This window comes from Perognathus longimembris, chromosome 13, assembly GCF_023159225.1.
Source record: "Perognathus longimembris pacificus isolate PPM17 chromosome 13, ASM2315922v1, whole genome shotgun sequence".
NCBI lineage: Eukaryota > Metazoa > Chordata > Mammalia > Rodentia > Heteromyidae > Perognathus > Perognathus longimembris.
Window position 1 is genome coordinate 23201195 of NC_063173.1, and position 22617 is coordinate 23223811.

The 22617-nt window shown below is 47.8% G+C and overlaps 1 protein-coding gene and 1 long non-coding RNA gene across 8 annotated transcripts in view; one reads left to right on the forward strand and one right to left on the reverse strand.

The window, feature by feature from the left end:
- Nucleotides 1-225: 225 nt before the first annotated feature.
- The window catches only part of Plekha7 (pleckstrin homology domain containing A7), a 200601-nt gene continuing 178209 nt past the window's right edge, over nucleotides 226-22617 (reverse strand). For 4 of the 7 annotated variants that reach the window (XM_048360239.1, XM_048360243.1, XM_048360245.1 and 1 more), the window contains 15 exons: nucleotides 22366-22434; nucleotides 22119-22199; nucleotides 20976-21125; nucleotides 20379-20480; nucleotides 17199-17307; nucleotides 16838-17064; nucleotides 13356-13544; nucleotides 13137-13254; nucleotides 12294-12385; nucleotides 11606-11806; nucleotides 8750-8905; nucleotides 5913-6046; nucleotides 4780-4922; nucleotides 3328-3438; nucleotides 226-1558 (listed from right to left, as the gene is read on the reverse strand). In XM_048360239.1, the coding sequence (XP_048216196.1) occupies nucleotides 3338-3438; nucleotides 4780-4922; nucleotides 5913-6046; nucleotides 8750-8905; nucleotides 11606-11806; nucleotides 12294-12385; nucleotides 13137-13254; nucleotides 13356-13544; nucleotides 16838-17064; nucleotides 17199-17307; nucleotides 20379-20480; nucleotides 20976-21125; nucleotides 22119-22199; nucleotides 22366-22434 (1872 nt within the window). In that variant the 3' untranslated portion in view covers nucleotides 226-1558; nucleotides 3328-3337. The remainder of the gene's footprint in view (nucleotides 1559-3327; nucleotides 3439-4779; nucleotides 4923-5912; nucleotides 6047-8749; nucleotides 8906-11605; nucleotides 11807-12293; nucleotides 12386-13136; nucleotides 13255-13355; nucleotides 13545-16837; nucleotides 17065-17198; nucleotides 17308-20378; nucleotides 20481-20975; nucleotides 21126-22118; nucleotides 22200-22365; nucleotides 22435-22617) is intronic. The other 3 variants (XM_048360240.1, XM_048360242.1, XM_048360241.1) reach the window with 3 other exon arrangements.
- On the forward strand, nucleotides 3652-15724 carry LOC125361667. The gene is made up of 3 exons (XR_007212974.1): nucleotides 3652-3662; nucleotides 13704-13708; nucleotides 14449-15724. It is a non-coding gene; the product is annotated as an uncharacterized LOC125361667 (long non-coding RNA).

The window sequence follows — 22617 nt, forward strand, 5'->3', positions numbered from 1 at the left end:
AGTCTGGTGGCTCCTTGACTAGGGGCGGAGGCTACCCTGTCCTGTCGCCAAAGCCCACCCTTCTGTCTCCAGGCCTCCACAGTCACCAAGTGTCAAGGAATTGTCATCAGGAAGAAGAACAATACACGCAGCTGGAAGAGGTGATACTGAGGATTTTCCCAAGAAATGACAAAGTACACAAGCCATCGTGAGAGAATTTAGTCAGCAAGAAACAGGAAACATATCGGGTTAATATTTTAATCTGTGTATCACATTTTTTTTGCAAACCATTACACTTTTATTTAAATTAGCTTTTTTTCTCGCAAAATATTCATTTCCTTTTTTCCAACAAAATCTTATAAAGGCAAAAATAAAATTTTATTTTGGCAAATGTCATGAAGTCGACACTGGCAGCATATGGAGTTAGTTAAAAATAGTAACTTCTAAATATATTCAAGATTTTTTTTTTCTGAGCTTAGTCAAAGACAAATTTTCATTTAGTGTGGCTCCACCCAACGGAGGTATTTTTTTTTTCTAAACATCATTTCTTATATGAAGAATATCATGAGACAACTTAAATAAAGGACCAAAAACACTGGGCCTGGCTTGGTGGCCATCTTATTTGGGGCTGAGAGTTGAGTCAAAGTCCTGCCATCTTGGCTCTTCTGGTGACAAGCACATTGCCTGTTCTCCTTCAGCCCGGATTTCTCCAGGGCAGACAACAGACGTTCTCCTGTGGCCTGTCTGAAGGGACATCATTCTGCCAGGGACCCAGACACCACCCAGTGTGGAGTTTATTGCTCTGATACAGTAAAGCTGCTTCCTCTTACCTTTTCTGTATATTTCCAATGTATGTTTTCTAATGCAGCCAAATGTTGTTTTGTTGTTGTTTTCTGAGAAGAGTGCTTTGCTGAGGGAAACACTGCTGAAGTTGCCGAGTCCAAAGCTCTTGAACACAATGTTGCCCTAAACCAAACCCAAGGTCGAAGGCATAGAGAATGGCTCCATGCGCCATCTTGGTAGAGACACACCCAGAGCTGCCTGTCACATCAGGGGTGCTGAACTCTGCAGCCATGGGGAGTCCCCTCTTCTCCTGGACAACATGCCAACAAATCTCATGTATTCTCAAGCCCAATTTTCACCTGAGTTCATTAGCAATTGGACTGACTCCGCTTGCCCTCCAATCCTTACCTACTATCCCAGTAGTACCTGAATCTGTATGTACAGATACAAAACCCTGCAGCCTCGTCTTTCCAGCCACTCAGCCCTTGCGATGGATGTTATAAAATACATTCCGATTCTAAAATACAGTGTCAGGATTTTACAGTCTATGTCAAAAGTGCCCCTGTCACATGGAACAAGGAGTCTGAACTAAAACAGGTGGGTATGTGCTGGACCGAGCCCCTCGAGCAACACCCGATGGTGGGCTGTCTCTTCTGCCAGTCAGAACCCCTGCTCAGCTGGAAGGGTTTCTGAGGGGGAAGAACGGCTGATCTCCTGGGAAGAAGCTGATGTCACCGGTCCCCGATTCCAGGCTTCTCTGCGCACTGGGCCAGTCATGGATCAGTCACTGCCTGGGCTGGCAAAAAGCACACGAGACAATGAGAGGCTGGAGATGCCACGTTCATGTCCAGAGTTGGCAGTGGGCGTGTCTGTGCACACATGACAGGACAGCAGACCAAGCAGCAGAGCAGGGAGCTTAGGCATTGAGGCCGCTTGCCAAGGGACCCTGAACTTCTAGGAGTCACTCTTGGTATGGGGCATTACTCTCTCTCTCTCTAACTCTTGATACATGCTGGTCCTAAACACTGCTTCCTGTGCAATAGGGCAAAGGACCTGGACAAGACCCTGGAGTCATCGTGTCTCTATCCCCTCATTCACGGAATGACTGTCTAGATCTCATTTTTCTCATCTAAAAATGGAGTGATCAAATGCCCCCCTCCCATTACAAAGCTGCTCAAGGAAAAATATCATGGACAGGCTCTGAAATGCAAAGCAAGCAATGGGGGTAAGGATTGACGGCCAAGAGCAAGAGGGAGTGGAGACTCCCTTGTCTCTGTGTTCTTGCACCAGTGCCACCATGCTCAGACATTAGGAGGAAACCACGAACAGGTTCCTGAGACCAGCTGTCACAGTTCCCTGAGATTTTTCCATTACTGGCCTCTGCTCCCACTTCCCGAGGGCTGAGCCCAACAATGTTGACACCTTTCTTCTACTTCCAGGCTGGCTGAGGATCACTGACTTCTCCAAAGCTAGGGGAACGCCTGGGCTGAGGACACCTGCCAAAAATCCAGCCCTCACCCCAGCAATGCAAACACTGCCCCTCACTTCACTGCTCTTCCAGAGCTCCCACACAAGTCCGTGCGTGGTGATGGAGGACAGAGGCTCTGGGCTCACACCGAAAGGCTGTGAACCCTCACACTTACAAGCTGTGACTCCTTGGGCAAGTCCCTCAGGTCTCTGGGCTTCATTTCCTCATCTGTAAAATTCGGGGTGAATATCTTCATAGGGTGGTTGTGGGGATCCAAATATGCTCAGCCTGATGCTTGGCACACAGTAGGCACTCAACGAGGTTAACCATAAGCACATAGGAGAGGCGAGAGGGGAATGCTTTACAAATGGCAAGTCGAGCCGTCAGGGAAGGGCCTGCCAGGATCTCTAGTCTGATCTTCCAGGGTTGAAGCGAGGCAATGGGCTCAGCAGCAGCAGCACACCCCAGCTAGACACTTGGTCAGTGGGCTCCCTCCCTGACCTGTGCCTCATCACCTGAGGCTCATGGGACTCGGCGGTGCTGGAACATCCTGCCTCACCAGGGCCACAGCTTCCCTTCCTCTCCTCCCTAGGATGTTCAATGACTGAAAGAACAGTCTCAGTCACACCAGTTCTGGAGGACCTAGAATGAGCCCAAGCAGCACACCGGGCCTCAGCTTCGTCATCTGAAACCTGGACTTGTTCCAGTCTGGAAGTTCCTTAAGCCTCAGCTAACGCTCTTTTTCTCCATCCCCAGAGGCTGGCACCGTGGGCTGTGCTGGTCCATGAGGTATCCTGCTGCCCTGGGAACAGAGCAGGGGGTGGGGGGCACACTGACATCTGGAGGTCAGTGAGTGATGCGAGGGCCTGGATGGCTAACTATTGTGTTGGGGGCCCTGAAGACTGAAGCACTAGCTTTTCCACCTGCCTGCCATTTGGGCACCACACCCCCTATCACTACTCCCCAACGGCCACAGTACCAGTGGAGGAAGCGTCAGCAGGCAGCACTGCAGTTAGCTCACAGTAGCAGGAAAGAAGGGGGCGCATGCTCACACTAGGCACAGCATGATCAGTGCGGAAAGCCGGGCGAGCTCTTACTTGGAAGGTGTTAGACAAAGGTGTAGTGGAGTCCGTTGCTTAAGGGGGGGTAAGGTGGCACCGTCCTGGAGGACAGGGGGCCTTTAGGCGGGAGGAGGGCCAGCTGCTGCACTAGACGGAGCACACAGGAATCAAGCGATGTGTTAGACTCATCTGCTCCCCCAGAACCAGATACCCCACTTTCCAGGACAGGGTAGCCTGGGCCCCAACCTAGGCTCCACTGCCACCCACTAGTAACCTGCGGCTGCTGGACTGCCTGTAGTTCTTGATTATGTCCTCAGATGGGAGTGGGAGCAAGGCGGGGCAAGTTGAAGAAGATGATCACTGAATGGAAAGTGAGAAAAGCTGGCCATTGTCTGGAGGGTGTGAAGGCAGGAGTGCTGGTCTGCTGTGGCCAGAGGCTTAGGGGGTGGGGAGGGGGAGGCAGATCCAGAGTAAGAGCGAGCATAGCAGAGAGGAAGGCTCCTCCTCAAGAAGGAGCTCAGAGGTTGCTGGGATGAGCTCCAGGATCATTAGCAAGAAGGGTCTGGCTGACTGCCCACCTCTCAGCTCACTCAGCATATCCTTGAAGGGAATGGAGACGGAAGGGATTTCAGGGACTAGCTGGATTAGGATATAGGGGGCAAAACTCAGGCCCTTCCCCTTGTCGTTGGTGATTCCCACGGCCCTGTAGCATGCAAAGCTCTGCTCCCATACCAGGGGCTTCCCAGGGCCAATGGCCATAAAGACCTACAGGCCCTATCTTTGGCCACTTCTAGATCCCGTGGCCAGAACTGGAGCACTGGAAGAGACTGTGACAACACTTCAGATTTTATGACTGTTCCCATTCCTGAAGGAGCACAGTTGGCCAGGGGCACACCCTAGATGTAGCAGTCTGTGTGTGCATTGCAAGAACAGCACCAGGTGGATTGGAAAGGCACTCACCCAGAGGAAGGTGTGGGCAGAGGGAGGAGCCTGAAGCTCCTTTCCTGGCTGGGGGAAAGCAGTCTTTTTATAAACACACAGGCGTATGCATGCACACACATACTTCTACAGCATGGTGATAGTTTGTCCACTAGCCAGCAAAGCTATACTCCCTGAGTCCTGTAGTCTGACACCAGCCACTCGGATACGATGAACTGCGGTTTGGTTTATGGACCTAAGCAGGGCTAAAGGGGACCCCCTTCTGTCTTGCCTTCAGCAAGAAACCACAACACTAATGGCTTTTCTGCCTCCTTCATAAGGACAAGTACTTTAGTCCTGGCCCTTTGATTCAAGGGCCTGAGAAACCTAAAGTCAAATCGCAGCACCTCTCCCTCTGGGAGCAAGATGCCTTCTGGGCAGAAGAACACACTGCCAGCTTTAACTGCCAACTTCTCTTGGCTCCCTGGCTCTGGGATGGGCCATGCTAGGATAAGCCCCAAGGAGCAGAGAGTAGGTAGAGAGCACTGGGAGCTGGCCCCACGGCCTTACCTGCCACCTGCTTGCTGCGCTGGGAGGCCTCGGAGGCCAGGGCATAGGAGATGTTGATGATGCGCTCCTGCTCCTGAAGCTGCGAGTCCAGGTCGGCCAGGCTGTTGCGGTCCTGACCTGATGTTGGCTGCAGGTTGCACATGCTGCAAGGTCCAGAGAACAGGCATTGGCCCTCACTTGCCCTGGGCATGAGCCTCAGGAGACAGGAGGTTCTCAACACTTTGGTGGGAAAGACACTGGGGATATCAGATGCAAATAGCACTTTTTCTGGAAATAAGGAAGTACATGCTTCTTCCCAAACATCCCAACAATCACAGCTTTGTTCCTGTTTTAGGAGGGGCCACAGGTCTTATGTTAAGGGCTCTGGTTGGGGGTGCCTGACTAATTCAGACACCAAATAGCTAACCCAAGCTGGGTGCTATTGGCTCACAACTGTAATCCTAGCTACTCAGGAGACTGAGGATCATGGTTCAAAGCCAGCCTTGGCAGGAAAGCTCTTTAGACTCTTATCCCCAATTAACTAACAAAAAAGCCATAAGTGGAGCTGTGACTAAAGTGATAGAGTGCTAGCCTTGTACAAAGAAGCTCAGGGACAGTGCCCAGGCACTGAGTTCAAGCCCTAGATGTAGTGTGCATGTGTGTGTGCACGCGCACACACACAGAGACACCGACACCGACACAGAGCTAACCTAGCTCGCAATGTCTCATATGAAAGAAAAGCTACCTCTGAGGATCCCAGCTCTCTATCTGGGAAAGTAGCCAAAGGCTCCGTCTGGTTCCTACAGGACAAGACTGGGGCCCCTGCTCTGATCTTTGGGTCTATGTGAAAATCCATAGGACCAAATCCTAGGGGGACTATCATTGATCCAACTAAATCTTCACTGCCACACTTGGCTCTACTTGAGTCACAGGGTCAGATTTGGGGGTGTCGGCCAACAACAGGTGCTTTCCTTGGGTATCCAGGACTTTGCAAGTGATCTGGGCAAGCTTTCTCCACAGATCTGAGTTGCCTCGTGTAATGAGTGTAGCCGGTCCGATACAAAGCATACACCCGGTCCATCTTCCCCATGCCCCCCATGGATGAGATATCACCCATGGCCAAGGCTGCCCAGACAGGAGCAAGTAAGGCTGACCTTGACCGGGCAAGGATGTTGCGGATCTTCTCGGCTTTTCGATACCGTGCCTGCAGCTCCTCAAGGCTGGGTGGCTCTTCAGGATCCAGCTCCACATACCGCTCGGGGATGGAGACCTTCTCAGGTTTGGATAGCTGGGAGAGGGCCCGGGAAGTAAAGTGGAGGGGAAGGCTCAGATGTTCTTGTTTGGGACTCACTTTCCACCCTTTCCCCAGCACAAAGTGAACAGAGTCCACAGACGTGGAACAGTTTGCTAATTAGCCAAACTTGATCAATTATGGGGTTGGTTTTTGAACCTGGGTCTGATGCCAAAGCCCACATTATTCCTACTGCACAAGGCCACCTCCTATATGCCAAGGGAAGGAAAGGGAAACCAACAACTACACTGAAGTATTTGGGAGAAAAGTGTAATCCTTAAAGCAGGTTAAAAGCCCTACTGACTGGGACCCCTGTAGCCTCCCCAGGCTCACTAACCCAGCAGTTTGCCCAGCATCCCTCCCATCACAGGGCCTTTCTTCCTGCTCGTCCCCTGCCTGAGGTACTCTTCTTTTGCTCCACTGATTCACATCCTCTCCACCTCATCCTGAGATGTGTTCTCTGATTCTTTCCCCTCATTTTCCTTTTCCGTTCACTGTCTCCTACTGTCTAATGCATGAACCTGGCACTTAGTAGCCCTTCGGTCCTTCATGGATGGATGACAACTCAAGAAATGGCAGGATGAAAAGAAGTGACACTGCTATCTGTGCTACAATAAAATTCTTCCAATCTAGACAGGAGGCAGCTCTACTGTATCTGTTGCTTTCTAGGGCAAATGGCGTTGAGCTCCTTCCCACTCCAGTATCTTACTCTCACAGTGGCAAACAGCTGGATGAAATCTTGTTCAGAGTGAAGAACTACTGCTAAAGTCAACTCTTGCATGTGCCTATTAAAGTAGGATTGGTTGGAGATTCTACAAACAAGCCAAATCCAATTCTGGAGCAAATCTGGTTTTAGATTTGCCAAGCAAAAAATCAACTGGTTTAGATGCACATAAAATGGAGCCACTGGGCTACTGCTAAGCAGACCTGAGAATAAGATGCAGAATGCAAGCTGGCCTTTGAAAGGTTAACTCCTGCTTACTTCCTGCACATCAGACCCTTTCCCACAGCCCAAATACTCAAAGTACACCACATCCCTTTCTTATAAAACAGCTTAACTTCTGCCAGTACCAACCATAATTTCTGACCAAACACCTTGCACTTGAAAGCTATAAATACAGCTGTAAATGCACCTGTTATTTTGTAAAACTTTGGAGCCCACTTTCAGCAGTGCTTGAATTTACATTTTTCTGGACTGCAATTCTAATTAGCCCCAATGTAGGGTTTTGGTTTTTTCCCCATTCTCAACTAGGCTTTGATTCCCTGTCTACATACTTAAATCCATGCAGCCTTATATTTTGCTGAAAGATGGCGAGTAATAAGCTCTTCTCTGTTGTTTCTAATAAGGGCAGATCTAGAGGAAGTAGATTACATTGTATCAGGACGGATTTAGGCTAGAGATAAGGAGGGACTCTTTCCCTGGGCAAGCTGGCCAATTAGGACAGTATGGTGCACCTTTGCACTTGCCAAGACAGCACATGAAGGGTTCTTTGTAGCTGAGAAACCATAGACTTTTGGCTGTTTTCTGACAGAGAAAAGGCCTGTGGGCAGAGGACTTGCCTAGTTAGCAGCTAGAGACCCAGTAGAACTGAGAACTCAGCAACTCCACAGGCATCTATTATCCACACAGTACTTCTTAATTCTCAAAAATCCTTTGGAGCCCCCAGCCTACTAGCAGTAACCACTGGCAAAAACAGCTGGACTGTCCTTTAAAGACAGGAGAAGAGGGATGAAGATGTACCTTACTGGTACAGCATTGCCTAGTACCTGTGAGGCCCTGGATTCAATCTCCAGCACCATAAACCCCCAAAATAGCGAAAACAACAAACCAACTAACAAGCAACAACAATAAACCAACAAAGGCACTGAGTGTTTAGCAGTTCAGCTCTCTTTCCCTTATGAGGTGGACTTGTAGGGAAATTGTATGAAGGGTCCACGAAAATCTATGCTTGATGCGGTGACAACATTTTTCTCATGTGGTTTTGTGGGTCACTGTGTGGTTCATTCAATAGTTTTCCTTCAACAAATATTTAAAGCACTATGGATACAGATAAGTGCCACACAGCCATTCCACAATGCTCTGTGGAGAGTACAAATGGCACAATGAAGGCCACCGGAGGTTACCGATGTCTAGAAGAGCCAGAGGCTGTTCCTCCAATTAAGTCTTCATTTGCTTTCCTGGACCTGCCTTGCCATGATGCATACATGCCAGCAGAGGGCGCTTGAGGAATTCAGACCAGATGTGTGGCCTCTGGCATGGCTGGAAATCTTATGTGTGATTTTCAAGTCCAGGTTTTTCCCTCGAGTCCAATAACCCAGGTCAGCCTGCTGACTGATAAGTTGTATGGTCAAGCCTTGGTGCTTCAGGAACATTTTAAAACAGAAACTATACATCAACATACCTAATCAGTGCCAGCCTTTCTGATCCCTCCTAAGACAATGCTGAATCACTTAATCCTCACCATACTGTTGAGGAAACTGAGGATTCAGAGAAGTTACAATGGCAATTTTCTCCAAATTACAGAGATAAATCTGAACCCGAATCAGAATACCGACTCCTTTTATTGCTTCACATTGCTATCTATACATTTTCTTGGACCAAAATGAAATGGAGACGAGATCTCTGTGGGACTGCTGATTAGGCTGGAAGCCTTGAAGAAAGCAACTTCTGGGGATCATGAAGGAAGCCCCTGCCCTCACCTCTCTGCTGATGTCCAAGTCATAGTCTTGAGGTTCCAGGTCCAACTCTGTGACAGGCACAGCCTGTACTTTCAACCAGCCATTCTCCTCGTCTTTCCTTTCCCCTTGCATGGCCCGTTCCAGCAACTGCAGGTCAAAGTCCTGCTCTCGCTTCCACTGGTAACAAAAGGTTAAGAGGATTAATGCAGTCACTTCCTAACTGCAGAGGCTTTGTGGGCATGAGGTCCTTAGGTAAATGGACCTCTGACTTGCTCTGGAAAAGCTGTGTTCCATAACTTTACATGTAAGGACACATAAGACCTCTGTCCCCTCTAAAGGTCTGTTCCTGACTCCTATTTGCTCTCTGATCTGGGCCCCAAGAAAGCTCAAATATGAACCCTTAGGATACAGGTCAAAGATCAAGACTACATGATTTCTGGCTCACAGTGGTTCACAGGGATCCAGAATATTCCCAGGTCTGAGAACGTAAGTCCCAAAGGGAATCTGGGAAAGAACTCCAGAAAATGGTTTCGCCCTTTCTGCTGATACTTTATTCATGGAATCCCTTCTGGTTCAGGAATCCTATGCTCCAGGTTCAGAAATAAATAAATAAGAAAGAAAGAAAAAAGTTTATGGCCCTGCTAAGCCAAATAACCGAGAATCTCTATTAGGCATTCCCAACAGGACTCTCTCAAGGCGGTGACTACACCCACAGCAGGCCTGAGAAGGTCAAGAAGGGCAGGTTGGAGCCAGAGAGGAAGAAAAACTGCTGGGTAAGAACTTATCTAATTTGGGTCAGATGTTCTCTTTAAATTATAAGAAAAACGAAATAACATAAAATTGAAATGCTATACCAAACACAATGGTTCTATGGTTGCTTGGTGGTATCAACTTTGTGACTTGCATCGTTTTACAAGAGGCAGAATTTAACCCAATCATTTAAAAATCTAAGCATGACTGAAGCTCTGAAGTAGATTCTGCTCAGTCAGGCCTTTGAGTATAATCAGGTGGCTAAGAATGGAACATCCCAAGGCCTGTGTTCTTGATCAGGAAACACAGATGCTTACTCATCCCAGACCACTTCTTCCCTCCCCCCTCTCCCATTTCACCAAATCCCAATTCTCTTGTTGAGAGAGTCCCTCGAAGCCCCAAATTCAAAGCCTTATCAGCACATTTCACCCATTCATGCACAAGCTCTCAATACTGACTCTGAAACAATGTAGTAGATCTTGGATGACAGTTTTCCAAATACAGTTTGAAAGGATTAGGCACTTGGAAATTTGAGGATGAATTAATTTAATGATTCACAAAGAAAACACACATTTTCTTAGATGCTCACAAGTGCTTCAAATAAAGACAAGCCATCATTTAAACCCAGCCTGATTGTTTCTACAAACAAGAAAAGGACACTGTACTCTACAAAGTAAGTCTAGGGAAGAACCACGCCAATCCATCATTGTTAAGCAACACATTTATTGGCGTTGATGCAGAGACTTACAGGTCTTTCTTTGTTCAGAGAAAAATTACAATGTATTCAAGTTAGATTTTGTGGATAATCTCTACATTTGAGACACCATGTTGTCAAAGGTCAGTGTTATCCCATTATGACATTAGCTTATAAAGTTTAAAAGTTACCAGGTTTGCAGCCTTTGAAGATATGACTGTCCTGGCTCTAATCCTTTGGTGTCTGGATTAACAGCTGCCGAGAGTCCCGCTGTACACAGTTTATTTTTGCTGTCTATTCAAGTTACTAAGTGTCAGAAACACAAAAGTTTGCCATAAGAAATTGTGTGGTGGGTGAAAGGATTTAAAACCATATAACCTCAGATTTGTCAAATGTATACTCTCTGAAGTCTGTCTCTACTATCTAGGTGTAAGGCATGAATTTTCATAAATTCACAATGCCCTGACCTCTGCCAGCAACTATGGTCCTCACACAGAGGGTTGGCTCCGGGACTGTGGTACAGCTGTGGGGAGGAGTGAATTATGAGTCAGTAGGCCTGTATGAAGGAGTTCAGGGAAAAAGGTGAGTCAAATGGGGGGCGGGGGTTAACTAGGCTAGGGAGATAAGAGCTGCTAATTATAAGCCTGGTAACAAACAGCACAGGCCAGTTAGAGACTGTTCAATGCAAATCAGAAGCGTCTGTAAACACAATCAGGCAGGATTAGAGAGGCAATGAGCAGCAAAACTAAAAGCAAAAGAGCTTGTGCAATGAATTAGGGAAAGAACAGTCAGGCTAGAGGGCTAAGGTAATGTGACATTCTATACTCCAAAGTCAAATGGCATGTTTCCAAAAAAGGACTTAAGGCAATGGTAGACAGGTGCAGCTCCAGAGAGTGCCACTAGGGAGCAGCACTGGGCGCCCCCCTCCCCCAACTCTCCTGGGCACCTGGGGCCTCAGCACCACAGGCTGGGGAGACCATCAGCCCTCAGGGTTGTGGGACACCATCCTTGCTCCATTGCCTTCCCTTCCTCCATCACTTGCTTGGAAGTTTGGAAGGCTAGTTGTTTGGTTTACACTTATCAAATCCTGTTACCAACTTTCTCCTTCACTTTGTCTACCTTATATTCCCGAGTCCTCAATTCAGCTAAGATCCCAATATCCACAGAGGCCTCTCCCACACTTGGCTGGAGTTAACAACTGGGTATTTGCTAACATCCTAAGCCTCTGCTGTGAGATCCTTCTCCCACTCTGCTTCTGGGTCACCCGCTGACCAGCTCACACATGCACCCTGGGTTGTAGACAAACAACCTGAGGGATGTTCTCTCAACCATCTTGGGGATGTGATATGCCTGCACTGGAGGGGCTTGGGGAAGCTCTGCTCAGCTTGAGGAACAATGGTGCTTCCGGTCCCATTCCCGCCTGCCTAACATACGGAGCCAAGATCTCCAGGCAGCATCTGGCTGAGGTAGCGGGATGAGGACAGGCCTGTCCTCTCTCCTTGACTCAGTGTCCTCTTGCGTTCCCGGACTAGGGCCTTCTGGTGCCGCTTCATGCGCTCAAGCTGCTCCTCTGCGCTCATCTTGCCCCGCTGGTGGTCCCCTGAGTACAGGCGCTCCAAGGCACTCTTGGGTCTCTGAGGAGAAGAGATGAGAGGCACATGGAGCAGCTGGCCGACAACACAGAGGGCAGCCACCTGGGGCTTCATCCTTGTTCTTGAGTGCTCATGCTGTCATACACTCTACTTTAAAGAATCACTTCTCTGAATACCATGATTCCCCGGCCTCCACAAGCCATGGCCGGCACCCCATTCTGCAGATGTCAACACTGAAGCCCAGGCCTGCCCAGCTATATATGCATTCCGCAGACCATGATGAACGCAGCACACAGCCTACTTGGGGTCACCTCCTGTGACCCTGTCAGGCTGGAGACAGAAAGATGAGGTCCTTAGTAAATCGAGAAAGAGCCGTGATGGCCATGATGGTGGGCAGTGGGTGACAGGGACCCTGAGCTCGCGAGGGGCTGAGGTCTCCTCAGGGGCCATCCTTAGTGTTCGTAGGCTCTCTAGTCACTTCCTCGCTCAGAGCTCCTCCCTGCTCCAGGCCACTCACTGGGAAGGTTACCTTGCTGTTTTCAGGATTTAGACCCCTCCGGAGCGTGACGTAGGGAGCAATGGTGGATGACTGCTGGAGCCTTGATGTGGACCCAGAGAGCCCTTAGGAAAGAAAGAAGTGTCTGTGTCAGGAGATCTGCACCCCTCTCTAATGAAGTCCACTCCCAAGAGGGACCAAAAGAACCAAGAACCCAGGCCCTAGGTAGAATAGGGGTCAGTGCAAGGGTACTCTCTGTCCCCAGAGGGGCAACAGCATCCCTGCTGATTGGTGAACTATATCCTAGGCTTCCCTTTCATGCAGAAGCCCTAGGTTGGACAGTGCTCTTCACCCTCCTGTGACTTGGAGTACTCTTACACATTCTGCACAACCAAGCTTGGGGTAAGGAAGGACAGAAAAAAAGGAGCCAAACTGAGAAGAATCTGTGTTTAAGAAAGGACTCATGGGTTCCAGGGTGACATGAGAGGGAAAATCCTTCTGGAAGGCCTGAGACAGCCTTGATGGTAGCATTCCCCAGAGCCCCAGGACTCACTGGCCCAGAGCCAGAATTATCTTCAAGATCCTTCAGAGATCAGCTAACTGGCACTCATTTAATCTCTCTCAGATGTGAGTTTCCTAATCTCTAAAATGGAATAATGGTGGGAGATCCTTCACAATGTTGTTGATGATGAGGTCTATATAATGTTCTTCAGCGATATCGGGCTTAACGGTAGTAGAGATTTAAAATACTGCTGGGGAAGAGATGGAAGAGGAGAGCGAGTCGGGAAGTGGGTCACTGAGAGCACAGCTACACCTGGGAGCAGGGTGGTGGAGTTGTGGGCTTTTCAAAGTACTCCATCAAGGGTCTGGCCTTACCTCTGCCTGGCAGTGTCTGGTACCTGCTCTCTGGGCCCACGAGTCCCAGGGAGGGCTGAGCCACATCCCCGCTGAGCGTGGCCAACTCAGGCTCACTAACGTATGACCGGAGTTCCACCTGTGGGCAGAGTCTGAGGCTGTCACACTTGCTCAGTGTCACCCCACCCAATGAGTGATCCCTTCACTCAGCTGGCAACTCAGGGGTGCTCTCCTGCTCACCTTTGAGTCCCCATTCACACACTGCCCCAGCTCCCGGTCCCGCTTCCTCTCATCTGACTGCCGCTTGAGCCCTCGCACGGAAGTGTGGCGGATGATGGTAGACTCCCTTGGCAGTGGTGGCACGGCGGGAGGCTGGTCCTCTGGGCTGTAGAGTTCAGGGAGCGGGGGCCTGGGAGGTGCCTCGTCTTCCTGTTCAGAAAAAGAAGCAGAATGATTGTGCAGTGGGATTAGTGCTGAAGGGCATGGTCATGACACAGTGGTGGCCTAAAGGGTGGGGATAGGTCACTGTGAGCCACTGTGAACCTGGCTCCTCAGCCAGGATTGTGCATTTCTTTTGGAGAGGCTGAGGAGAGGTGAAGTGTCTCTCTTCCAGTTCTCTTCTTCCTCTTGATTCCTGTGTTCTATCTATACTATAGATACCCCATCTCCAACTCCAGGCCTGGGGGCCTCTAGGGCCTATGCTCTTGGCACGGTACTGCATTGCCAGTCCACTTTCTTGGCATCCACCACCACAGAGGCAGGTTTCTAACTGCTGCAAATGATTGACGTCAGCACCCACCTTGGAGAACAACGACAGACAGCCTGAGCTGGATACGTGGTCCTGCACTCGGTTCTTTTAGCAGAGTGAGGATAGTATATCCTCCTGCCCTTTCTCTCAGAAATGTACATGGTTACAAAGTACCACCTGGCTGGGAATATGGCTAATGGTAGAGTGCTTGCCTAGCATGCATGAAGCCTTAGGTTCGATTACTCAGCACCACATAAACAGAAAAGGCCAGAAGTGGCACAGTGGCTCAAACAGTAGAGCACTAGTCTTGAACAAAAAAAGCTCAGGGGTAGTGTTCAGGCCCTGAGTTCAAGGCCAAGGACTGGCAAAAAAAAAAAAAAAGGAAGAAAGAAAGAAAGAAAGAAAGAAAGAAAGAAAGAAAGAAAGAAAGAAAGAAAGAAAGAAAGAGAAAGAAAGAAAGAAAGAAAGAAAGAAAGAAAGAAAGGAAGAAGGAAGGAAGGAAGGAAGGAAGGAAGGAAGGAAGGAAGGAAGGAAGGAAGGAAGGAAGGAAGGAAGGAAGAAAGGAAGGACCTCCTAAATGGTAAGTGGGTCAGACAAGGGACTCACTGCCTGCAGGCCCACTGCCCGAAGGCAGTGAGTATGACTATTTCCTGCGCACTCTGTTCATAGTGCTCTCTGAGGACTACAGGCTCTCTTCCAGTCAGCAGACAGGGCCTGACTGCTAAACACTCACTGACAGCCATCTTGCCTTCTCCTAAGCTCTTAAGTTTCTTAGTCTAGTTTTGCTTTGTTTTCTTCCAGAATTTTGCAGCGTTCAGGAAAGAGTAAGACCAGAGAACAACAACAAAAAAGAGTATCTGGAGAGAGAAGGTAAGAGATGTTTTATTATATTCTTTATTAGATCTTTTAATACTCTTAGAAATTATCAAATAAAAATGTAATTAAATTCAGGAAACTAAGTCAAACTAAATGAAAGACCTGTAGTTACAAGTAACAATGTGGATGAATCACACAAGTGTAATATTGAAGATGGAATGTACAAGGGAGTTCAATGTTACATATATATATATATATATGCATAATTAAAATGTTTAGGGCAGCAAACCAGTAGTCCACTGAAAAGAAAATGAGTGAAAGAAATATTATACAAAAAAGCTACATTTGGTTGGTCTAGACTGCGAAGGGACTCACAGGTCTGAGGGCGACCTCTTCTTGCTGGAAGGATTCTATTTGCTATCTTGCTTTGGTGTAGCATGGATGTTCTCCCTATTCGTCATTAAATTATATATTTTCAGCTTATGTCATTTTCAGGATAGGTATTACTATTTCACGTAAATGCTAAAAACTAGCAATCAACAGCACAAAAAAAGTGGCAAAACTGGTAAGCACACAACTACAAGAAGGAGAGAGAGGAGATCCCCAGTGGCCCTGATGCACAAGAGCCACAGAGGACCACGCTGGGAGGAGGAGCCTCTTAAGAGGAAACTGAGCAGGCTCAGAAAGAGACCGTACTTGTCCTAGAAAGCAAGGACTGGAGTCTAGGTGCTCCAGAGAAGTACCTTTTCTCTCTGCTCCTCACTCAGTGGATCGTATCAACAGCTGTCTACCCTAGACATTCCTGCTGTGGGTTCTGGTGTTTTATGGCTGGGCTTCCAGTTTGCTCCTTTGATTTGGGATTGAAGTGATCTCAAGACGGAAAGATCTGAGGAACTTCTCTGGCTGGGTCATGGACCACATCTGGGTCCAGCTCTGGGCCGTGGGCCATGGCTGTTAGAAGTTGTGAGACTGAGGGATCATCTGATTTTCTCCAATGCTTGTGTACCAACCTCTGTGACCCTGGGCATACCCAGTATCCAAGCAAGGCCTCTGCCAAGCCACCCTGGCTTCCTTCACTTGAGCCAGACTCCTTTCCTTTTCCACACAAAGCTGGCCTTGATGTGGAGTAGAAGCTGATGCAGTACTTTACTACATCTATTTCTTTAAATTCTCCATGTTCCAAGACTGTGCAGAATGTACATAGAGCTCCTCTCCAAACTGGGCAAGCAAAGGTGTTGGCTCAGGTCATCACACAGTTATATACCTGACCCAAGGTCCTGGGCTGCAGGTACAGTTGGGTGGTAGGTGGCACAGAAGAAGAGAATGGCCTGGAGCTGTAGATGAATCCACTACCTAACACAGAGACCACCAAATTCCTGCTCCTGTTCTCCTTCAGTTTTCTTCCCCATGGGACTGGGACACTAACATTCTTGCCCATAGTGCAACAGGCTCCTGGAAAGAGGAAAGCATCCTCAGAGCATAGCACTAGTGCTGGAGAGCAGGGGAGGGTAAGGACACTCTTCTGCTGGCAGGAGCTTCCTGCCCCTTCTAGGCTATGTAATGACAGGGGCCCTCTCTGCATGAAGCAGATCACAAATTCCACCCTAATCATCACAGTCCCTTCCTCTCATTTGGCCACAATTTTCCCAACTGCAATATGGGAGGATGGGGCTAGACCATCTCTCAGAATCCTACTGGTCCAGAGACCAAGGCACATAGCAGGTAAATACTACCCTTAGCTGCTCTGGACTTAGGATTCCCTGAGGGCTTTCAGCTTGTTCCATATCTCCATGGTTTCCCTGAGAGCTTTTCTCCCAAGAGAGACTTACATAAGGACAAAAAGGGATCGTCAGCTGGGCACTGGTGGCTCATGCCTGTAATCCTACCTACTCTGGAGGCTGAGGTCTGAGGATCATGTTCAAAGCCAGCCTGAGCAGGAAAGTCTGTGAGATTTTTATCTTCAATTAACCAGCGAAAAGCTGCAAGTGGAGGTATTGCTCAAGTGGTAGAGCACTAGTTTTGAGCAAAAAAGGTTAGGAAAGCACCCAAGTGTTGAGTTCAAGCCCCAGGGCCAGTTAAAAAAAACAAAAACCAAAAAAGGACAATTATCAGCTAGACAGGAAACAAAGGCACTCAGCTCCTAATTACCACAACTTACCTCTTGGGGCTTTGCCTTAGTTGGTGACTGAAGCGGGGACATCACTTTCCTCAGCTGTGGCGGGTGAGGTCGGTATGGCACATAGGTCTGCAGCTGCGGGAAGAGCCGAACCTCCAGAGGGGTCCGCACAGGGCTGGTGGGAGGGCTGGGCTGCAGGGGAGGCTTGCTCTCAGACGTTGAGAGTGAAGGCACAGGTGAGTGAGGAAACAAAGGCACCGTTTTTCTCTCTGAGGACAAGGAGGGAAACAAGGACAGGATGGAATAAGGCCCTCTTCCTTGAATGACAAATGAGGTGATGCAGCTCCATGAAGACAGCCTCCCGAGCTCATGCCACCCGTCCCACTCCTAAGATGTCCCTCACCCGGGTTTTTGACGGATTCCACCAGGACTCGGTAGTTCTCTTTATTTGCACTCAGGCCTGCAAGGACATCTTCGATCCTCCAAAGATCCTTCTGGATCTGTGATTTCTCCTGGGGAAGACAAGGTGGCAGTTCAGTGCCACTCAGCTCTTAACTAGAATTCTCTTCTTGGGATTTGGCCTGCCATTGCAGACAGGACCCCTTCCTCTGGGGGCAGCATCTCTTTGCAAACCACACTTTGGCTAGCACCACATTGCCCATAGCATTCTAGGGATGGATACACATGAAAAATTCCAAAGGCCCACAGAAACATTTACAAGCAGGCTTTCCTCTGTTGGGCTGGTCTACCTCTACCTAATTTACATATGGATTTTGAGCATAGCTCAAGTGTTAATACTCTGTACAAGACTCTAACAGCCTGCCTGGCCTAGGAGTAAATCAAAGCAGCACCGAGCCTGATGAAAGTAGAATTTTATGGTTTCTCTGGTCATTGAGACCTGCCTGGAAAGCTTGAGAAATACCACAGGGATATGTTAAAATCCAGTTGTAGGCTCCAGGCTGGCGTATCTGCTAGAAACTTGCAGGGAAAATTCTCCGGGAAATGTGTGACCAAATCAGATATACTGTTATTGATTTTTTTTTTTTTTTTTTTTGGCCAGTCCTGGGCCTTGGACTCAGGGCCTGAGCACTGTCCCTGGCTTCTTCCCACTCAAGGCTAGCACTCTGCCACTTGAGCCACAGTGCCGCTTCTGGCCATTTTCTGTATATGTGGTGCTGGGGAATCGAACCTAGGGCCTCGTGTATCCGAGGCAGGCACTCTTGCCACTAGGCTATATCCCCAGCCCTGTTATTGATTTCTGTTTAAGGAAGTGGGTAAAAGGACTCTGGGCTTGCTATCCATTAAACCACTATGAAATAAAATCGTAATGGGAATGCAAATGATTGATACTCATATGATAAGATGTTGAAGCTACTAAAACTTTGATTAAAACAAAAAGACTGATAACATCAAATGCTGGTGAGGAGAGATGTGGGCAAAAAGGCCCAATGCTTTCACTATCGGAGTGGGAAGATAGAAGTCTTTTAGAGAGCAATTTGGCACTATTTGTCAGCCTTTCTTTTTAAAACAAAAATGTTTTTAAAATTATATATATACATATGTACATATATGTGTATAAATTGTATGTGTTTATGGAGCATCAATGTGATATTTCGGTATCTGTATATATTGGATAATAATATGGTAAACATAACTAATCTCATCTTTTTTTCTTTCTTTCTTTCTTCTCTTCTTTCTCTCCCTCCATTTGCCTCCCTCCCTGGTTCTCCCTGCAGACAAGATCTCAACGTTCCCAAGGCTAACCTCAAATTCAGCAATCCTCCCACCTCTGTCCCCTAATGTTGGGGTTAGAGGCATGCTTGCAATCATTTATTATTTCTTTATGGTGAAACACTCAAAATAATTTCTTCTAGCCTTTTGAGATGTACCGTAACAGTTTCTATAAAGGAAATGCTTCCACAACATAAAGACCAAAAAGCAAGTTGCCAAACAATGCATAAGAGTGACCCTCTTTAAGCAACCCTTTTGACTGTTCCAAAGCTCAAATAAATGATCCAATTTTACACGGTGCACATTTGGAAATGCACAGAAATGGTCAGAAAGGCAAGGCTGTAAACACGTGACTGACAGAGGTCATGGGAATGGGCATTGGAGAAAAAAGCATCTGTATCATTTTGTGGTTTTGCTTCTCATTTTGGGAGGATTTTCAGAAGCTGTGTATACTTGTATTGCTTGCATAATTAAAGAAAATAAAGAATGAACAGCTGAAAGTATTGCTACTAAAAGTAACCATGGATCTTTGTAGCACAAGAAGAAAGAAGGTGATAGTGTCAGGAACTAATGCCTAGAAACAATGTTGCGAAGACTTAGACAATATATTCACCTAGTATTTTCAAGCCATTATGATAAATGCTGGGGATACAAAATAGAACAGGAAAATGTTAGCTTGGATGAAGGGAAATTATGGGCACAGAAACAACAGCAAGAGACAGACAAGTTCTGTGAAATTTCATAGGTCAGCCCTGAGCCAGAGGCAAGATTTTGAGCCAGAGGCTGAATCCTTTGGGAGCTATCTGAGTGAGTGGGGCCTAGTATCACCTAGAAAAGCTTCAGAGCACACAAACCTAAAGATCCTCCAGAATTTCTTTCACTTTTCTAGGGCAGGGCTAAGTCCAGAGATCTTCATGTTCACTAAATCACCTGAATGATGAACCTGGGCTAGAATTAGGTCATTGATTACCAAGCCCAGTACCACTCTTGGGTGCAGTGTCTCACATAAGAAGCCTCCAGGAATGTTTGCTGAATTCAAAGAAACAGTATTTATGTCAGGGCCTCGAAAGAAGGAGATATGAATCTGAAGTGGAGTTGGAAAGTAGGTCGTTTTCCATTTTAAAAATTCTGAACATGAGGTAGAAGCCTGGTTAAGCATCACAAGTGGGGTATGTGGGAGGGAGAGGGATTTGTGGGGTGGCTTGGGGAACTCAATCTAGGAGAAGAGAAACCACACAGTGCCTGTCATTGTCTCACCTTTGGGGGACTGAGGTTGCTATCCATGGGATGGCCTGGTTTTTAAGGTAAGGAGGCTGGGCTCTTAATACCACCTCTCACAAGTGGGGCAGGGACCAGAGATGGGTATCACCTAGTCTAGTCTCCAGAAATGCAAATGAGCACCTGGAGACTAGAAGCACCTCAATGCACTGGATCACGCTTCTTTTTCGGGTAGTAGTGGGATAATAGCATCATCTATCTCCAGGAATCGGGCAGGAAGGAGGTGAGGCTTCCTGTTGCTGTGTGTCCATGGGGCCCCTCATTTTCACCTCCCTATCAAGTGTTCTGTCCAAGTCTTTTTTCAGGTCTTCTTTAAAATGATCAGAAGCCAAAGCTTTCAAAAAAAAGAAAAAAAAAAAACACTAAGGGCTTACCTTTGAGAGCAGAGAGGCACAGGAAGCTGGGATGAGGCTTCTCATCACAGCCTGGCGAAGGACGAGATCCCCAAAGGAAAGCTTGGGGTGGTTGTTTTATGGGGCCAGGGAAGAAAAGGCCCTGGAATAGTGCTCAGAGCCCCTTAAGCTAAGCTCTCAGAAACAATCAGAGCTTGGAGGGATGAATAGCCCTTCCTCACCTGGAAGAAAAAGGCTCTTCTGTGTTGCTCCTGCAGGGTCTGCTTCAGCTGTTCCACATCCCTCTCCAACTTCAGATACTCATTCCAGGCGTTTTCCATCTCCTGTTGAACAAGGAAATGCTTTTGGTCTCTTGTTGTCTCCTCACTCCTTGGCAGCTTGAGAGCACCTATGCTCCTGATCTCTGCTGAGCAGCCAGAGGAAGAGGGAAGGAGACAGACTGATGGGAGGGAGACAGAGAAGCAGGACGGAGAGTAGGATCTTACCCTGGTCACCTGCTCTGTCCCTTTTTCTATGCAGAAATGCTTTAATTCCCTGTCCTGGCAGAAAGGTCTAGACCCAGCATACTAACAAAAAAGTAGAAATTTTGACATCTTAGACTGGCCTGCAAATTGCTTTGAGAAATCCATCCTTTGAGCATTTTCAGCCATCTGGGAACAGCTGAGGGCACAAGCTATTGTCAAGATACAGCAGCCTAGGAGAGTTCTATTTCAAGACTCCCACCCCCTGATATTTAACTCAACTAGAGCTCCCGAGATGGGCACATGGTGGCCAGCCCCTCCTGAGGAAGTGTCTACACCACCACACCCTGCACGCACAGTGGACTCCCTGGAGAGCTCAGCTCGGATGTGGACAAGATCCTCCTGGAGTAGCTTCTGCTGGTAGGCAATCTTCTCCAGGTGCTGGGGCTGGTCTCGGTACTGCTCCATCTGTCTGTGTAATACCTCTAGTACAGATTCCAGCTGGTCCTGCACCAGGAAGGACCAAAGAGCAACAGGATAAGAGTTCAATCCAAGAGGTCCCTTCATACAATACCAGGAAGCAAAGAAAGCTGCCAAAGATATGGAGCCCCGTTGGGCCAGTGTTGAGCTAGGGGCTGAGAGGCAGGGCTCTGATGCCAGTTTACTAACAGCTCTGTACTGTGGCTTCCTCACCTACAAAGTGGACATAAAGCCATCAAACTCCTTATACAAGAAACTATGAAGAAGAGTGAGTTAAGAGACAAGTTTGGAAGCTCTGGTGAGAAAAGGTGTTATTAAAAACCTTCAGCATCACAAATATAATGTCTTATTAAAATGCAATAAGAAAAAAATTCCCAAGAAAGTAAATATGGGTGGCCCCAGACCCATTCTCGTCTTCTCATCTAGACTTGCTGTCTTCAAAGCCCAGATCCTAGAAGGAGTTAAGGGGATGAGGGACTCTGCCCTGTTTCAGCTGTAGCCAGTGTCAAAGGGGCAGCTCCTCCCTTGGGCCTCAGGCACCCGAATCATCACAGTCAAGTCAACAGAGCCTCTCCCAGGCTCAACTCTGAGGGCTTCCAGGAAAGTCGCCCAGAGCAGAATGAGATGAGGGAGCTGGGGTCTCCCTGTTAGATCTTCAAGACTAGATAAAAACCCCAAGAAGCACATTTTAAATAGGATTTAAAAAATTATTGTTCAGGGCTGGGGATATAGCCTAGTGGCAAGAGTGCCTGCCTCGGATACACGAGGCCCTAGGTTCGATTCCCCAGCACCACATATACAGAAAACGGCCAGAAGCGGCGCTGTGGCTCAAGTGGCAGAGTGCTAGCCTTGAGCGGGAAGAAGCCAGGGACAGTGCTCAGGCCCTGAGTCCAAGGCCCAGGACTGGCAAAAAAAAAAAAAAAATTATTGTTCAGAACTAAACATGAGAGGCTAATTAATGTCTCAGGAAAGACAGGGTGACAAAACACCCCTATACCCCTGTGTAAAACCAGTGCATACTTTGTTCTCCTTGAGAGCTCGAATCTTGTCTTCTAAGTCCTGCAGGATTCTGTCTTGTTCACAGAAGATGCTCAGTTTGACCTACAAACAAGAACACATTGAGGAGGGCCTGGGAAGCTGAGAATAAGCATGGCCTCAAGGGTATCAGCAGAAAGCCTTTGGCTACATCCAAACCCTGCTAGATGCTACCCACACTGGGCCTGGGTGAGAAGGGAGCAGAGGGGTCAGCCGGTCACTGCTCACTCACATCAATGTCACTCTCAGCGATCTTCACAGGCTTCAGACTTCGATCCTTGAGAAGGTCTCGGCCTGTCATCTGGGAGGTAAACAATTAACAGGAGACTTTACCATGGTGTTTAGAATCATGACACTCAGGAAGGAAAGTTAGCTCTACAGTGGATGATGTTGAAGTCTTGGTGGTGGATTATGGCATGAAAAGGGCAAAAAAAACCAAACAAACCAAAAAACGAGTAAAATCTGCTTCATTTCTATGCTGATT